At 40.6% G+C, this 17,153-nt stretch overlaps 1 protein-coding gene across 1 annotated transcript in view; it reads left to right on the forward strand.

Annotated features, from left to right (window-relative positions):
- The window catches only part of LGR5 (leucine rich repeat containing G protein-coupled receptor 5), a 129,808-nt gene that overhangs the window by 102,924 nt on the left and 9,731 nt on the right, over positions 1-17,153 (forward strand). Inside the window, exons 7-13 of the mRNA XM_086403700.1 lie at positions 1,582-1,650; positions 3,025-3,096; positions 6,096-6,167; positions 6,316-6,384; positions 6,526-6,597; positions 10,046-10,111; positions 11,257-11,328. Of these exons, the coding sequence (XP_086259826.1) occupies positions 1,582-1,650; positions 3,025-3,096; positions 6,096-6,167; positions 6,316-6,384; positions 6,526-6,597; positions 10,046-10,111; positions 11,257-11,328 (492 nt within the window). The remainder of the gene's footprint in view (positions 1-1,581; positions 1,651-3,024; positions 3,097-6,095; positions 6,168-6,315; positions 6,385-6,525; positions 6,598-10,045; positions 10,112-11,256; positions 11,329-17,153) is intronic.

Genomic DNA, 17,153 nt, shown 5'->3' on the forward strand with positions numbered 1-17,153 from the left:
ACAGAAAACAAGATGGGCTTTGATAGGTTATTTCCATAAATAGTCCTTATTTTTTTTTTTTTTCCCCCATGTTTGACATGAGGACCCAGGATTGCAAATTCAGGCAATTCATACATTCAGGGCAAATTCATGTAAGTCTCAATGTCCCCTCTTCCCTCACTTTGCCCAGGGCTCCAGAGGATAGGTAAAATAACCAATTTATTCCCAACATCTTCCTTTCCGTCACTAGAAATCTGAGTAACTTATAAGGATCCAATCCTCATTTAATCAAAACAGAGCATCTGGAGAGACTTACAAACAGGAAGAAAATTTATGTCCACAAAAGACACAAGTTTCCTGCCTGCTGTATAGCTTAAGGATGGTTTGTGCCAGACAAGTAGGAATCTTGATTCATGTTTAACTCGGTCAAATTATCTCTCTCTTAAAATTAAATAGCAATTCTTCCCCACAGAGGAAGATCTAACCACATCTGATTGCCTGACCAAAAGGTTTTTCTGCGTCATCTGGGAAATCTGCCTTTCCCAGAGATCAGGAGGCAATTACTTTTTCATATGGAAATGTAGATCAGAGGTGGAGTAAGTCTATAAAGCACTTGTGAGTAATGGAATTGAAAAGCCATTTGTGTCATAACAGAGAGACGAATGACTTGAGATTGATGGTCTGGTCATTCCCTGTCCATGCATGAAGGATGATAGAGCTTTGCCTCACAGACCAGGAAAACGAATCCTTATTTGTGACCATGTGGATATTCTAGACCTGATGTCCTTCTTCAGAGCACCCTGTATCACATCAGCGCCTGCAGATGCAGGCCATCACCCTGGACTTCAGGCTGGGAGAAAGGCCGGAACTGCACCTGAGTCAGGAATGAAGCCTCCTTCCTAGAGGTCCTCTCAGGAGAGCCTCTGAAAAGCGACGGGCCAAAGTCAGAGGGTGGAGGTGGGGCCAGGAAAGCAGAGGCGGTCGAGCAGGGCACACACTCGTTGGCAGCTTGGTGAGCCAGGTTCAGGAGAAGAACGGCATCAGCCAGCCATAAACACCTGGCCTCACGCTCTAGACACTTGGACATTCACAATGCCGTACATGTCCTTTAAAAAAAAGTGCTTATTTTGTATTAGGGTATAGCCAATTAACAAACAATGTTGTGATAGTTGGGTGAACAGAGAAGGGACTCAGCCACACATGTACATGTATCCATCCTCCCCCAAGCTCTCCCCTCCCATCCAGGCTGCCACACGACCTTCAGCAGAGTTCCACGTGCTATCCACAGTAGGTCCTTGTTGGTCATCCATTTTAAATATAGAGTGTGTACATGCCCATCCCAAACTCCTTCCCTTTTTTTAATGCCCAGGGCCATTGAGCCTTGACTCTTTGAAATCTCTCAGAATCAGTCTAATGATCATTTCAGTGCAGATACTTGTAGAATGATGGTGCTCAGCAAGCCAACAAAGTCTCTCTCCTTAAAGAGAAAGAATTGCTATCAGTGATACTGGTCCATTGGAAGATCGTGTTAACTTTCCTTGTAAATGTCATGTACATGAATTTTTAAATGAAAACCTGAACATGCTATTTACTTATTTTCAGAGATTTAAATTATAATAATCTTGATGAATTCCCCACTGCAGTCAGGACACTGTCCAACCTTAAAGAACTGTAAGTAGGACACATTTAGTGGGAGAACTATTCTTTGTGAATGTATTTTAAAATGTGTTTGACTACTGTATATAATATGACTAAGAAGAATTTGAAAGGTCATATAAATGATGGTTAACTACATCTAAAATGTATTTTAATTTGATTCTATCACCAAAAATAGCAGATAATCTTTTAAAATTTATGATGGATTTCTCTGTGTTTATTAGGAAAAAAGTATGTATTTCTCTAAGCCATTCTCTTTTCCTAAGTCATATTTTTCCAACATTTATATATGCTCTATAGGTATGTAGAGAACTATATTGGAATTCACTAATTTGCTGAGCATATCCAGCAACAAACTTCTCTAGGTTGCATGAGTCTAGGACTAGATGAATACAGTGTACAGGCTTAGTATAATGTTAGATGCCTTCCTATACATTATTCCATATTCCTTTAATGCTTCATAAATATTATTTAATTTTTAAAGAACCCCACCATTTTACTATGATAAAGCTAACTTTCAGCTATTAGGTTGCATATATCATCTTTTTTATTTATAATTTAATTACTTTTCTTAATACCTAAATACATGAATAACCTTTGTGATGTTCTCACACTTGGAAAGAAAAATAAACACAGAGTCTCTTCTCTTGGCAGACAGAAATAAGACACACAGCTAAAGGAGGCAGACAGCAGGGCTTGTTTATAAGAAAAGCCTCTGTGGGGTTCTGCTGCAGGATGCCCATGTGGCGCTTACCCAAGAAGTCACCACTGTCAGGCTGAGGCAGCCCCAAAACTGCCACTCACCTCCTTCAGCCACAGACCCATGTAGACCAAGACCACTGACTCTGTCCGTCTGCCGGTCAGATGACATCACACTGATAGATGAGAATCAATTTGTTATTACAGACTCACTGAGCTGGGGCACCTTTCTTCAGCTCAGGAAATTTTGTCCTCATAAGGAGATTATCTAAATCTCCACTTAACTGCAGCTTAAGTCAATTTTCTCTTCTCCTGGCTGCAAATGGGGTCAGGAGGAGTGATCATAATCCTTTCTCCAAAGATGGTTTCCTCTGTCTCAAGTCGTTAGACCATGATGCTCTGTTGGATAGTAATGGATGGATGGTTTCTTTTTATAATACTAGGTTATAAGTTTCCATAAAGCTCGGTTATTATTTTCAGATTCCTTATTCCTCATTCAAGATGACAGCTTGTGATTTCCTTTTCTCCTAGGGAGTGAGGGCGTGAAAGTTTCAAAATGCATGGAGGAATTTAACCTTATCCTCTGGTTACTAAAAATGCTGATTATTGCCACAGGTTTGGGGAAGGGACTATGAAATGATTTTACCCCATAGGTTATTTTCTATAAACTGTCTTTTCCTCTCTTTCTAGAGGATTTCATAGCAACAATATCAAGTCGATACCGGAGAGGGCCTTTGTAGGCAACCCTTCTCTTATTACAATGTAAGTGGTTGTAGTTCTTTTCAATTTTTCTATCCAGCAACATAGCATGCATTGTACTTTTAAGCATAATACAATAAATGTTCTTATTTGCCCAAGTTTTGTCTCAGTCACTGTAAAAATCCATACAGAGAAGTATATGTGGAGGTGTTTTGCTAGATTTTAGCTGAATGCTGAAGTTATATTAAAGATTCTTCTTCTAGGACCTAAAATGTTCATTGCCTTATGTTTGGTATCTTCAAATGCTTCGTCTCACTTCACAATCATCTTATGAAATGCTTTTTTGCTTATCTCTATTGTCTAAGTAGTAAAACTGATTTTTTAAATGTCAATGTCAAAGTGACCTGATCATTCAGAATTTGAACCCAAGTATAGTAGAAAAATAGATTATTATATTAAATGTTCTCACCAAAAAAGCTAAGTATGTGATAAATAACTACATGGGGGGAATTCATTCACAGTGTATGTGTGTATGCGTACTCAGTTGTGTCTGACTCTTTGGGACCCTTGGACTGTAGCCCACCAGGCTCCTCTACCCATGGAATTTTCCAGGCAAGAATACTGGAGTGGGTTGCCATTTCCTACTCCAGGGGGTCTTCCTGATCCAGCGATTGAACCTGCATCTCCTGCATTGGCAGGCAGATTCTTTACCACTGTGCCAACTGGGAAGCCCTCACAATATATACATTCAACCAATCGCCACCATGTAAATTTTAAATATACAATTTTATGCTTCAGTTAGGGCTTCTCAGGTGGCTCAGTGGGGAAAAAAAAAAAATCTACCTGCCAATACAGGAGATGCAGGAGAACAGGTTCGATCTCTGGGTCAGGAACACCCCCTGGAAAAGGAAATGGCAATGTCTATGGGGTCACAAAGAGTAAAACACAACTGAGCATGCACAATAATACATGCGTGTGTCAATTATACCTCAATAAGTTAAAATATAAGTAGATATATATATTATTACATACAATGGAGGTCCCTTACTGCAAGAAGGAGGGGGAGATGAGGGAACTACCGTTTTATACTAAGTCTCTATACGCATTCATGTTTAAGTCCAAACACTGAGTTGCTTTTATACAAACTAGGGTGTAATTCTAGAAAGATGCCTATGTTCTAGAAATGTGTATGTGAGGATTTATATGCCATAATGGCATAAGATAGAGTTACCGCTTCAAAATATGATTAATTTTGTGTTTCATATTTAGCACAAACAGAAAATTAATCATGTGTAGGTATATATAGGAAGGTGAAAATATGTAAGTATTAGTCTGGCTCTTAATTCAAAGACAACTGGCAGGTTTGGGGCATAGTATTGGCCTGAGGTCATGAGGGAGAGGTCTGAAATATGGAGGAGGGGGAGTAAGGATAACTTCTGAACAGGACTTTAAGGGCACTTCTTGGCAGATAATCCGTTGTCCTGTGCCAACTTGACGGAGAGGCTTTCTGGAACCGGGTAGCATTTGTCACAAATGAGCTGGAATCCCAATTAGCCCTGACAACTGAGAAAAAAACATACCATTCATCATTTCTGAAATGTTCTGACAGTCTGTTGGCAAACTAAGGGGGTTAAAGTTTATTGCCAACAAACATTAGTTCTCATTAGAGACTATTTACATACTGGAAGTTGGCAGATTGTATTGCCTTTCTTTGCCCCTTTTGTTTCTTGAAGCCACAGGACTGGTTTTCTTAATCACTCTTTTGATATGGTAATGACCCATGAAGAGGACTAACAGCCCCCAATATTGATTAGCACTCCTATCCGCTACATGGTGGCCATGAATGTTTTCTCCAGGAAACACCTTTCTCCTTGCTTCTGCCTCTATTTCTAGCTCTTGCTACTGCCACTCCCACCCACGCTCCCCACCCTGACTCAATTTCTTTGTTTTTCTTGTTGCATTGGCTACCCAGGCTAATTTCTACCTCTGTAGACCCCATCCTATCCGTAACTTCTTTCTATCCCCTCTGCCACTTCATTTCCCCCCTCTAAATCCTCTAGATTTTGACCAGTCTAAGACTCACCTCCCTGCCTCTACCACTAGCAGAGTGATCCCCCTGGAAGCACAGCATCCGTGTTGTCATTCTCTTGCTATGAAACACAGTCAGGGTTGTCTATTTAACTTAGACACCTACTTGTTTCACTGATATTCTCAGCTTTCTGCATGGCTCAAGCCAACCCTCCTGACCATCCCCCCAGGTTCTCTTCAATTCCCAGTTACCAGGCAGTTCAAATATCATTACACTGAAAACACCCATAAAACAAAATATTTTTTCAGTTCTAATAATGTGTTAACTTTTAGAGCAATAATTAAATTTTAAAAATCTAATGTTACAAAACCCAGAGTAGCAAATTTCCTCTCAAATATAATTGAAGAATCCTTTATGTATGCTGTAAGATTTGACCAGAGGATATTGACCCTCATGTAAATATAGAGAATTTCATCTTCCTTAGCTAATGATATAACTGCCAGCACCTTGAATAATATTTTGCCACTCTATGGATATTCTAGATATTGGAGGTAGAGGAAGAGTCTTAAGTGTTACACAGTGAGTTCAGGCTTCCCAAGCGGCTCTTGGTAAGGATTTCACCTGTAATGTAGGAGACCGGGGTTCATTCCCTGGGTCAGGAAGATCCCCCTGGAGGAAGGAATGGCAACCCACTCCATATTCTTGCCTAGGGAATCCCATGACAGTGGTGACTGGTGGGCTATGGTCCATGGGGTGGCAAAAGAGTCAGACACGACTTAGTGACTAAAAAACAGCCAGTTCACTTGCTTTTCTCCACAGTAGCTAACATTCAAATCTGCCTTGCCAGAAATTTTCAATAGTATGGATTTCTTACCAAAAGCCTCATAATGTGAGTGAAATAGTTTTGAAGTTTACCTAAAGTCAAATAATCAAAATTACATAAATAATGTAATTTTATTTGTTGAAATTTGGAAGGAATATTCATTTGTCATTCAAGTTCTATGATAAGACATTGGTGTTTGGATTTTTTCAGACATTTCTATGACAACCCCATCCAGCTTGTTGGGAGATCTGCTTTTCAACATTTACCTGAACTGAGAACACTGTAAGTGTTTATTTCTCTTACTGATTATTTTCTCTTTGCAAGGTTGCTGTGAAGACCAAATGAACGTTTCAAGTGTTTTGAAATGGCCATAAAAATGACCCCTTCCTAGAATTTTCTCCCAGTAATACTCAGGTACTCGTCCTTCTAGGACTTTGAATGGCGCCTCACAAATAACTGAATTTCCTGATTTAACTGGAACTGCGAGCCTGGAGAGTCTGTAAGTACTTGAGTAGCCTCTTGACTTTGCCCAGAATCTCCACTGCCCTTCAAGCCTGACTAGTCTTAACATCAATGAATCAAAATATGTCCCTGTATGATGTCTGAATACAAGAATGATGTCTGGTTTGTGTTTCAACAGGACTTTAACTGGAGCACAGATCTCATCTCTTCCTCAAACTGTCTGTGATCAGTTACCTAATCTCCAAGTGCTGTGCGTATCAGTAAGGCAATAATATTATGTAAACAGGGCTGAAATGACAGGCATTATTTCAGTAATCCTTTAAAGAGGAGAAAGTTCTTTCCTTGAGGGTCTTCAGGAGGTCAGGCCTCCTTGGTCCAGGGAAGTGGCTCTTGGATATGACCCTAGTAATAACGGCAGTGGAATGTTCCAGGTGGCTCAGTGGTTAAAAAAAAAGCCAATGCAGGAGACGCAGCTTTGATCCCCGTGTCAGGAAGATCCCCTGGAGAAGGAAATGGCAACCCTTTCCAGTATTCTTGCCTGGGAAATCCCATGGACAGAGGAGTCTGGCAGGCTACAGTCCATGGGGTCACAAAGTGTCAGATACAACTTAGCAAATAAACAACAGTAATGCCAGTGGACCCCTGGTTTCCAAGTCCCAAACAGTCTCCCATCAGCGTTTCAACTGGCACACGTTTCCTTTCAGAAAATGGATATGAACAAGCCAATATAACTTCATTCCCACCTCCCTCTAAATCCTCTGCAAAGCAAGAAAGAAAAAATCATGGGTCAGAAACCCAATACGGATGCCAAAATAAAATTATCAGACCCACGCAAACCTTGATAAAGGCAACCAAACATTCTTCCAGTATCGTTGCGGGTGCCATGTTCTAATGTTTCATCTAACAGGTAAACAACTTGCGTATGTTATTTCTGTTGCCTTGGGACTTCTGTTCTCTGCCCTTTCCACATTTTACAAAACGTAGTTTATAGGAATTGGGAGAGCCTGGTTTTGACCTTCCACTTTTCAGCCTCCTCCTTCCATGCCCTGTTAACACCCCCTCCAGCATTGAGGGGATGTCATGAAAGCACCCTGGGTCCCTTGCAGGGCTCTGTTCCCAGAAAGGAGACTTCTGTGGCAGCTGTGATTCTAGTACAAGCTTTGTCCAGTAGCAAACAACACGCAGCTCTACAATGTTAAGTGGAAGAATGGGAACTTTCTTCAGGGACTGAATAACTGGGAGAAAGCGTCTAGACACCAGTAGGTGGAAATCTCAGCAGCCATCTTGGAATTCTGCCCGCCATACCTAAGACAGGCTGGACACATACTCAGTTTTGAGGAAGCTGGCTGAGCACCAGGACCAGGATTTCACCCATTATAACTGATAAGTGGGGAGGCAGTATTTAAATTGCATCTGTCTCCACAAGGTCACGCAGAATGGTAAAGCGCCTGAGTCTAGAGCTGCCTGCACTGAGGCTGACTGGCAAGCTGGTTAAGAACAAAGGCTCCGAGGTCTGTTTTTCTGGTTCAAATCTGGCCTCTCTGTCACTGCGATCACAGTATCTTGAGCGAATTATTTATTCCTTCCAGGGCTCCATTTCCCAATCTATAAAAGATCTATAAAGTCTACTTCCTTCAGGGGATCATCATGAGGATTCAGTAAGTTACTACAAGTCAAACACTTATACCAGCACCTGGTGTAAGTGTCAGCGTGCCCATGTGTTAGCACTTCCCCAGCTTGCCCAAGTGTTAGCACTTACCGTCATCTTTCTCACTTCCTTTACAACGTTATTCTTTCCTTAAGTGGAAACCTTGAAAGGCCTGAAAGAATGCAGTTGTATGAATGGCAGTATCTTGCTATTTTCTTTTTTGTTTTTTGGGTTATTTTGGTTTTTGTTTTTTTGTTTGTTTGCTCTTTTCATTTTTTCTTTTTTTGGCCATGTGGCATGTGGGATTTCCTGGCCGAGGATAGAACTCAAGCCCCCTTTATTGGAAGTGTGGCGTCTTAACCACTGAACAACCAAGGAAGTCCCTATCTTACTGTTTTCAAAATATGTCAATCTATAGTATTAATTTGTTCTTTATAACAACCCATATCTTTTCATTTAAGGAGAGAATTGAAAAAGACATTAATGCTGCATTCAGCACATCAACCAAGTAGAATTAAAGTTGAGAGCACAACCACAGGTCTTGACTTTTACTCCAGTCTGCTTTACGTTCTGGAAGTACAGGTCTGAGTGCTCCCTTCCTGTGGCTGGATCATCCACTGAGTACCTGCTAGATGAGGCAGTGTCACTGTACATGAGTGATTTTGCCTCCAGGTTACTTCTCGTCCATGGGAATAACTTGGCTATGCGTGGCTTTCCCCACTGAGTAGCTGGTGATCTTAGTCAAGTCATTTTGCTTTGTATGGGAATCAAAACAATATTTCCCTCATAAGGTGACCACTAGGATTAAACAAAATAATTCAGGCCAAGCTGTAGACATGGTGTCTATATATAAGAAGTGCTTGATCAATGTTAGCCATGAAAATCATTAGGTAGAAGGTAGGTAGGAGGTGACACTGTGTTTTTATGTAGAAGAAGGTTTCATATGCCTCTCCTGAGAGTTACACAGGAAGGCTTGGCCCCCTTGCAGTCTGTGGAGGTGAGCAAACCAAATTATTATCAGCTTTTATATGTGTCCACTTTATCACATTCACTACTTTTCAAAAATACACACGGCATTGTTAATCAAGTGTTATTTGTGTATAGATGCAGAGTATTTTTTTCACTGGTTTGGTCTTTTAAATTTCTAGTGTAAACTACAAATTTGTGTTTCCACACAGCTTTATCTGAATTATTCATGCGTAGTAAGTTGAACTGTACTTCTATTTAAATTCCATGTATTCAATAAATATAAGATAAAGTAATCAATTACAAGAATAAAATAATTTAAAATACTCTCAGAAAACACTATGGATTTTTTAAGTTGCATAAGTGGTGATCTTGTTTTAAGATTTAGAATCAGGCATGAAAATAAGTTAGCTGATTAGCAGATAACTTTTAAAACATGAGACAAGATTTTTTTAATATCTATCTGTTACTTTATCTACTAGCTTTCTTTTTTTAAGCTTTCTGCAAATTACCATGGCTTGTTTTAGATTAGCTATATTATACTATAAATATGTCCAGATGTTTTTGTTATTCTGTAATTTGTTGAGTTTTGGCTGAAGACTTTCTTAGATTTCCCACCCCCCCACCCCTTGTAATGATTGATTTCAAAGTTAGTGCTGTGTTTTGAATTGTTGATGGGATTTTTTTTTTTCCGTTGATTAGAAAAGAACCAACAGTCATTCTCTTAGCTGTAGAGATATAGCAGCTCTTAGAAACAGAGGCACAATTATTTAACTTAATTTGTACTCGTTTCTGTAAGATAATAGCTAGAACATTGTAGATCATCACTAACAAAATATAAATAAATTCATTAAGTAAATTATTTAAATCAATTAAACAAGTATAACAGTTACATTTCAGTTGACATCTGAATCTCCTGCTTAATCCAATAATGCCTATGACTACCTGCTCCATGTCAGGGCTGGGGAAACGTTCAGTCTGCCTTTGGGAGCTGGATCATCGTGAAGGGAAAGGGAGAGAAAAGCATATTTCCTGACGACTAATATGTAACAGATTTTTCTCTTTTGTACCTTCTGTTTTTCAGAGACCTTTCTTACAACCTGCTAGAAGATTTACCCAGTTTTTCAGTCTGCCAAAAGCTTCAGAAAATGTATGTCTGTAAGAGTCTCTAAGTCACCAAGTGAAAACCAAGAGCCAAAACTCACATTTCCAGGGGTCGTTGGTTTGCTTACCCTGTGGTTCACTGGGGAGACACGTGAAGCTTGTCCTTCTTACACACATGACTGCATAGGATGGCTGTAAAGTTGGGAAACATAGATAATATTATTTTACCATACATTACACTATAAGTAAAGCATTTATTATAGTTTTTTCTCTCTAACCTGGTATAGTAATGAACTGGGTTTGTTTAAGCTCTGGATTTTTTCTAAACTTATACCTTCAATGAGTGGCATTAATATCTTTTTTTTCCTGAACACAAGTGAAACTCATATGTATGGCATTAATTTTGAAAACTGAGAAACTTGAGTTTATTTGTATGTTTGCTTCACGATAATCACCTTCAGAGGAGATTCCATATTTGTCTTATTTCAGGTGCTACGGATGCTACTTCTGCATAAAATATTTTAGAATTCCTCTCTTAAAATTGCCTCCTGCATTAGACATCAGCCTTTTTGAGTCATGCTTTGGTTTTGATCAGAACAATATTAACCATCTACCCTTTGCCACTTAATTTTTCTCTGAATGCCTTTGGGCAATTAAGGGAGGGGAAAAAGCCATCTTTGGAAGATAAACATTTGACCCTCCTGAAGACCCTCAAAGCATATAAGAAAGGCTCAGAAGGCAGAGCCTGGAAAGGCATCCTCAAATTGTTTGAATGATGCTGCATTGGGAATGTAGCTCTAGGCTCAGTAGTAAAGAATCCACCTGCAATACAGGACACTCGGGTTTGATCATGGCAAGCCACTCCAGTATTCTTGCCTGGAGAATTCCATGGACAGAGGAGCCTGGTGGGCTGCAGTCTAGAGTCTCACAGAGTCAGACATGACTTAAGCAACTGAGCATGCTCACCCAAAGGAATAATAAGTATTTGTTTGAAAGAGAGGCAATACTTATTTAAGTGTATAAATTGTCCCGTTCTTTTTAAAACAAAAAGAAATTTTTTTCAGTGTCACTTGGCAGTCGTAGTTCACGTGTTCCTTGATTGAGGGAAGGTAATCACTTGTAAAATTTCTCTGAAGACTTATCTTTGAAACCGATGACTCTGAAGTCAATCTCTGGAACCTGTCATTTCAGAGACCTGCGACATAATGAAATCTATGAAATTCAAGCTGACACTTTCCAGCAGTTGTTCAGCCTCCGATCTCTGTGAGTACCGCCTCCCAGAACTTTCCCCATCATAGAGCAGTATTTCTCTCTTTGGGTCTTCCTCTAAGAGTTCCTTTTCAATGTATGCATATACTGTTGGGCCTTTGTACGTGTATCTGCCATAAGAAGGCAAATATTTTGCTTATGATCATTTCTAGGAACAAGTTCAAAAGTAGTAAATTTGCAGTCAGCAGACATGAGACTTAGATAAAGAGGAAGGAGGCCAAGCTATAAAATAGCCTGCAAAATGTGATTCTATTCTCATCCAGGAACTGGCAGAGATCATTTGGCATGCAAAAACAGGGTAACCACACAGTTCTTCCTGCCTGTTTTTCTTTCCTGGTCAAACAGTTTTTCAGTGCAAGTCTCTCTGAGGGCATAAGAGTCACCTGGAGATGACTGTAAAAAAATTCAGAGTCCAGGCTCTCACCTGCCTCAAGAGTTAGACCCTCTGGAGTGGGGCCTGGGAATCTACATTTTAACAAGTACACAAGGGTTTGAGCACAACTGTCCTAGAAAATGCTTCTGTTGCTCAGATGACTAAGATTTGTAAATATTAAATTCCATTCTATGATTGAAAAGACCATATATTAACTATAGGTTTAAAAAAAAAAAAAAAAAACTTAGTAATAGATTTTTTTATGTGTGTGAGGCAGTTAAAAAGAGTTTAAATTTTTCCATCCTGAAACTGGATTTCAATGTCATTTTGATGAATGATGGCAGTATGTAATGTTTTAACTGCAGGACATAAACCTTTTCTTTCCTAAAGTTTTTCTTAACATTTAAGAGACCATCTAGGTGATCACTTACCTAGAGACAGACATCCTGGAATGCGAAGTCAAGTGGGCCTTAGGAAGCATCACTACAAACAAAGCTAGTGGAGGTGATGGAATTCCAGTTCAGCTATTTTCAAATCCTAAAAGATGATGCTGTGAAGGTGCTGCACTCAATATGCCAGCAAATTTGGAAAACTCAGCAGTGGCCAAAAGACTGGAAAAGGTCAGTTTTCATCCAATCCCAAAGAAAGGCAATGCCAAAGAATGTTCAAACTACTGCACAATTGCACTCATCTCACACACTAGCAAAGTAATGCTCAAAATTTTGCAAGCCAGGCTTCAATAGTACATGAACTGTGAACTTCCAGATGTTCAAGCTGGATTTAGAAAAGGCAGAGGAACTAGAGATCAAATTGCCAACATCTGCTGGATCATCAAAAAAGCAAGAGAGTTTCAGAAAAACATCTATTTCTGCTTTATTGACTATGCCAAAGCCCTTGACTGTGTGGATCACAATAAACTGTGGAAAATTCTTAAAGAGATGGGATTACCAGACCCCCTTACCTGCCTCCTGAGAAGTCTGTAAGCAGGTCAAGAAGCAACAGTTAGAACTGGACATGGAACAACAGACTGGTTCCAAATAGGGAAAGAAGTATATCAAGGCTGTGTATTGTCACCATGCTTATTTATATGCAGAGTACATCATGAGAAATGCTGGATGAAGCACAAGATGAAATCAAGATTGCCAGAAGATATATCAATAACCTCAGATATGCAGAGTCATCTGCAACCACCCTATGGCAGAAAGCGAGGAAGAACTAAAGAGCCTCTTGATGAAAGTGAAAGAGGAGAGTGAAAAAGTTGGCTTAAAACTCAACGTTCAAAATCTAAGATCATGGCATCCGGTCCCATCACTTCATGCCAAATAGATGGGGAAACAATGGAAAACAGTGAGAGACTTTATTTTTTGGGCTCCAAAATCACTGCAGATGGTGACTGCAGCCATGAGATTAAAAGATGTTTGCTCCTTGGAAGAAAAGCTATGACCAACCTAGATAGCATATTAAAAAGCAGAAACATTACTTTGCCAACAAAGGTCTGTCTAGACAAACCTATAGTTTTTCCAGTAGTCATGTATGAATTCGAGAGCTGGACTATAAAGCTGAGTGCCAAAGAATTGATGCTTTTGAACTGTGGTGTTGGAGAAGACTCTTGAGAGTCCCTTGGACTGCAAGGAGATCCAACTAGTCCATCCTAAAGGAAATCAGTCCTGAATATTCATTGGAAGGACTGATGCTGAAGCTGAAACTCCAGTAATTTGGCCACCTGATGTGAAGAACCGACTCATTAGAAAAGACCCTTATGCTGGGAAAGATTGAAGGCAGGAGGAGAAGGGGAAGACAGAGGATGAGAAATGGTTGGATGGCTTCACCAACTCTATGGACATGAGTTTGAGTAAACTCCGGGAGTTGGTGATGGACAAGGAAGCCTGGCGTGCTACAGTTCATGGGATCCCAAAGAGTCAGACATGACTGAGCAACTGAACTGAACTGAACTGAAGCGACCATACCCCCATAAAATAATACCATTCCTCAAAACATTTTAAATTCACCTTTAAGAATCACTTTCTCCCCAGAATTTAATTTGAAAACCATCTTGCTCTGAATTTAATTGTGTTGCCCTTTCCTTACTTTTGGTCTAAAATCATCTAATGAATTTCTTTTACTTTTTAAAATAAATGTCAAACAAAAAAGTGCATTACCTACTTTTATTACCCACCTTATTCACCAGGTTGGAGTTCTGGCTGTTTCCAAAAGTTAGTTTTTTTAAAAAAAGAACTTTTTTTTTAGTTGATAGTTTTAATAATTGGAAAAGGAAATGGTAACCCACTCCTGTATTCTTGCCTGGAAAATCCTACGGACAGAGGAGCCTGGCGGGCTACAGTCCATGGCATCAAAAAAGAGTCAGATAAGACTTAGTGACTAAATAACAAAGAGATATTTGATAACACTGTATTGCATAATTGAAATTTGCTAAAAGCATAGAACTTAAATATTCTTCACCAAAGACCCATGGATTCACTCTCCTGGGTCACCGTCCTCACCCTCCTAACCAGCCTCTCTACCATCAGTCTCTACCCATTCATCTCATTTTCCAAAGAAAATATTTCTTAAGCAGAAATTGACTCATGTCACTTCCCTGCCTCAACAATCTTCTGTTATTCCCCTACTGTCTTTAATACCAAAACCAAGCTTCCCAGCACCACCCTTCAGAACCTGATCCAACCACTGGAATACCTTCAGCTCTCACCCATCAGCTCCCAGGACCTGACACATGGACCACTGTTTCTCCTGGCCCTGTCACCCATTCCATTCCTCCCCACCCTCAACGTGCCCTCGTCTGTCCCATAAGCACAAGCTCCCCTGTCTTTGAACCCGCTCCTCTCTGATGTGCTTTGCACATTCTCTGCAACAGGACTCCGCGCTCCACACTGCCATCAGGTAGACCATGCCTGACCTGAAAATGACAAGGATTTTTTTCATTTTTTTATCCCCACGGTCTAGTGCAGTGGTTTCTCTCATTATTTATTCAGAAAACTAAGATCATGGCATCTGGTCCCATCACTTCGTGGCAAATAGATGGGGAAACAGTGGAAACAGTGTCAGACTTTATTTTGGGGGGCTCCAAAATCACTGCAGATAGTGATTGCAGCCATGAAATTAAAAGATGCTTACTCCTTGGAAGGAAAGTTGTGACCAACCTAGATAGCATATTCAAAAGCAGAGACATTACTTTGCCAACAAAGGTCTGTCTAGTCAAGGCTATGGTTTTTGCAGTGGTCATGTATGGATGTGAGAGTTGGACTGTGAAGAAAGCTGAGTGCTAAAGAATTGATGCTTTTGAACTATGGTGTTGGAGAAGACTTTTGAGAGTCCCTTGGACTGCAAGGAGATCCAACCTAAAGGAGTCCATTCTAAAGGAGATCAGTCCTGGATGTTCATTGGAAGGACTGATGCTAAAGCTGAAACCCCAATACTTTGGCCACCTCATGCAAAGAGTTGACTCATTGGAAAAGACCCTGATGCTGGGAGGGATTAGGAGCAGGAGGAAAAGGGGACGACAGAGGATGAGATGGCTGGATGACATCATCGACTCGATGCACATGAGTTTGAGTAAATTCCGGTAGCTGGTGATGGACAGGGAGGCCTGGCGTGCTGCAATTCATGGGGTCACAAAGAGTCGGACATGACTGAGCGACTGAACTGAACTGATAGAAAAACCTGAACAAACATTTTGGCCAACCCAATAGTTTAAGGATTCCAAACAAGTTCTGTGCCAAATACTGGGGACTCTGGAGCCAGTTTACTTAGATTTGAATCTCAGCTGCTGAGTACTCTGTGACTTGGAGCAAGTCACTTAATACTCTGTGTTTTAGTTCTCACCAATAAAATGGGGCTAATGATAATACTTACTTTATCAAGTTGTGTTGAGGGTTATGAGATTTTATGTGTAAAGAAGCTGGTGACCATACCTGGCACATAGTAAATATGCAGCAGTGTTGCTGTTGCTGTCGTCATTACTACAACAAGCACATATGCTGTTAGGGTTATGTAAGTGAGACTTCTCACAGGAATCAGAGGCAGTTCTCACAGAATCAAACACCCTGATGGCCCAAATGGAGGGACACCTACACAGGTATTGGCAAGCAAGGGACGCGCGTGTAGAAACCAGCAGCATGATGGAGACGGGGGCTGAAGAGACAGGGAGGAATGAAATGTGTTTCCAAAACCCAGGAAGCCCTGAGGCACAGACAGGGGGTGCCATGGTTGAGAAAGTGCACAGCTGTGCCAAGATTCCAAAATCGAGGAGCAGACCACAAGGAGACCCCGACTGCTGTCCTCCAGGGACTTCCACTGGGAATCCAACAGAGAACCTCAGGGAGCCTTGAAGGTGCGACCTGAGAGATCAGGGCAAGAGAGGAGAACTGGCTCCCCTGGGCCTGTTGGGAGGATTCCCAACAGGAAGCCTCCTGTGCAACCTGTGCAACCCGTTGGGTGCACAGGTTCATGACTAGGAATGGAATTACTGTCCTCTGAGTATATAAGTGCTGCACTCAATATGCCAGCACGTTTGGAAAACTCAGCAGTGGCCACAGGACTGGAAAAGGGCAGTTTTCATTCCAATCCCAAAGAAAGGCAATGCCAAAGGATGCTCAAACTACCGCACAATTGCACTCATCTCACATACTAGCAAAGTAATGCTCAAAATTCTCCAAGCCCGATTTCAGTGTGTAAACCATGAACTTTCGGATGTTCAAGCTGGATTTAGAAAAGGCAGAGGAACCAGAGATCAAATTGCCAACATCTGTTGGATCATCAAAAAAGCAAGAGAGTTCCAGAAAAAAACATCTACTTCTGCTTCATTGACTGTGAATCACAGCAAACTGTGGAAAATTCTTCAAGAGATGGGAATACCACCTGACATGCCTCCTGAGAAATCTGTATGCAGATCAAGAAGCAACAGTTAGAACTGGACATGGAACAACAGACTGGTTCCAAATAGGAAAAGGAGTACATCAAGGCTGTATATTGTCACCCTGCTTATTTAACTTCTATGCAGAGTACATCATGAGAAACGCTTGGCTGGAAGAAGCACAAGCTGGAAGCAAGATTGCCGGGAGAAATATCAATAACCTCAGATATGCAGATGACACCACCCTTATGGTAGAAAGCGAGGAAGAACTAAAAAGCCTCTTGATGAAAGTGAAAGAGGAGAGTGAAAAAGTTGGCTTAAAACTCAACGTTCAAAAACTAAGATCATGGCATCCGGTCCCATCACTTCATGCCAAATAGATGGGGAAACAATGGAAAACAGTGAGAGACTTTATTTTGGGGGGTTCCAAAATCACTGCAGATGGTGACTGCAGCCATGAGATTAAAAGATGTTTGCTCCTTGGAAGAAAAGCTATGACCAACCTAGACAGCATATTAAAAACCAGAGACATTACTTTGCCAACAAAGGTCCATCTAGTCAAGGCTATGGTTTTTC

The sequence above is a fragment of the Bos grunniens genome, chromosome 5 (genome assembly GCF_055505025.1).
Source record: "Bos grunniens cultivar Pamir isolate PY7600 chromosome 5, Bosgru_T2T1.0, whole genome shotgun sequence".
NCBI lineage: Eukaryota > Metazoa > Chordata > Mammalia > Artiodactyla > Bovidae > Bos > Bos grunniens.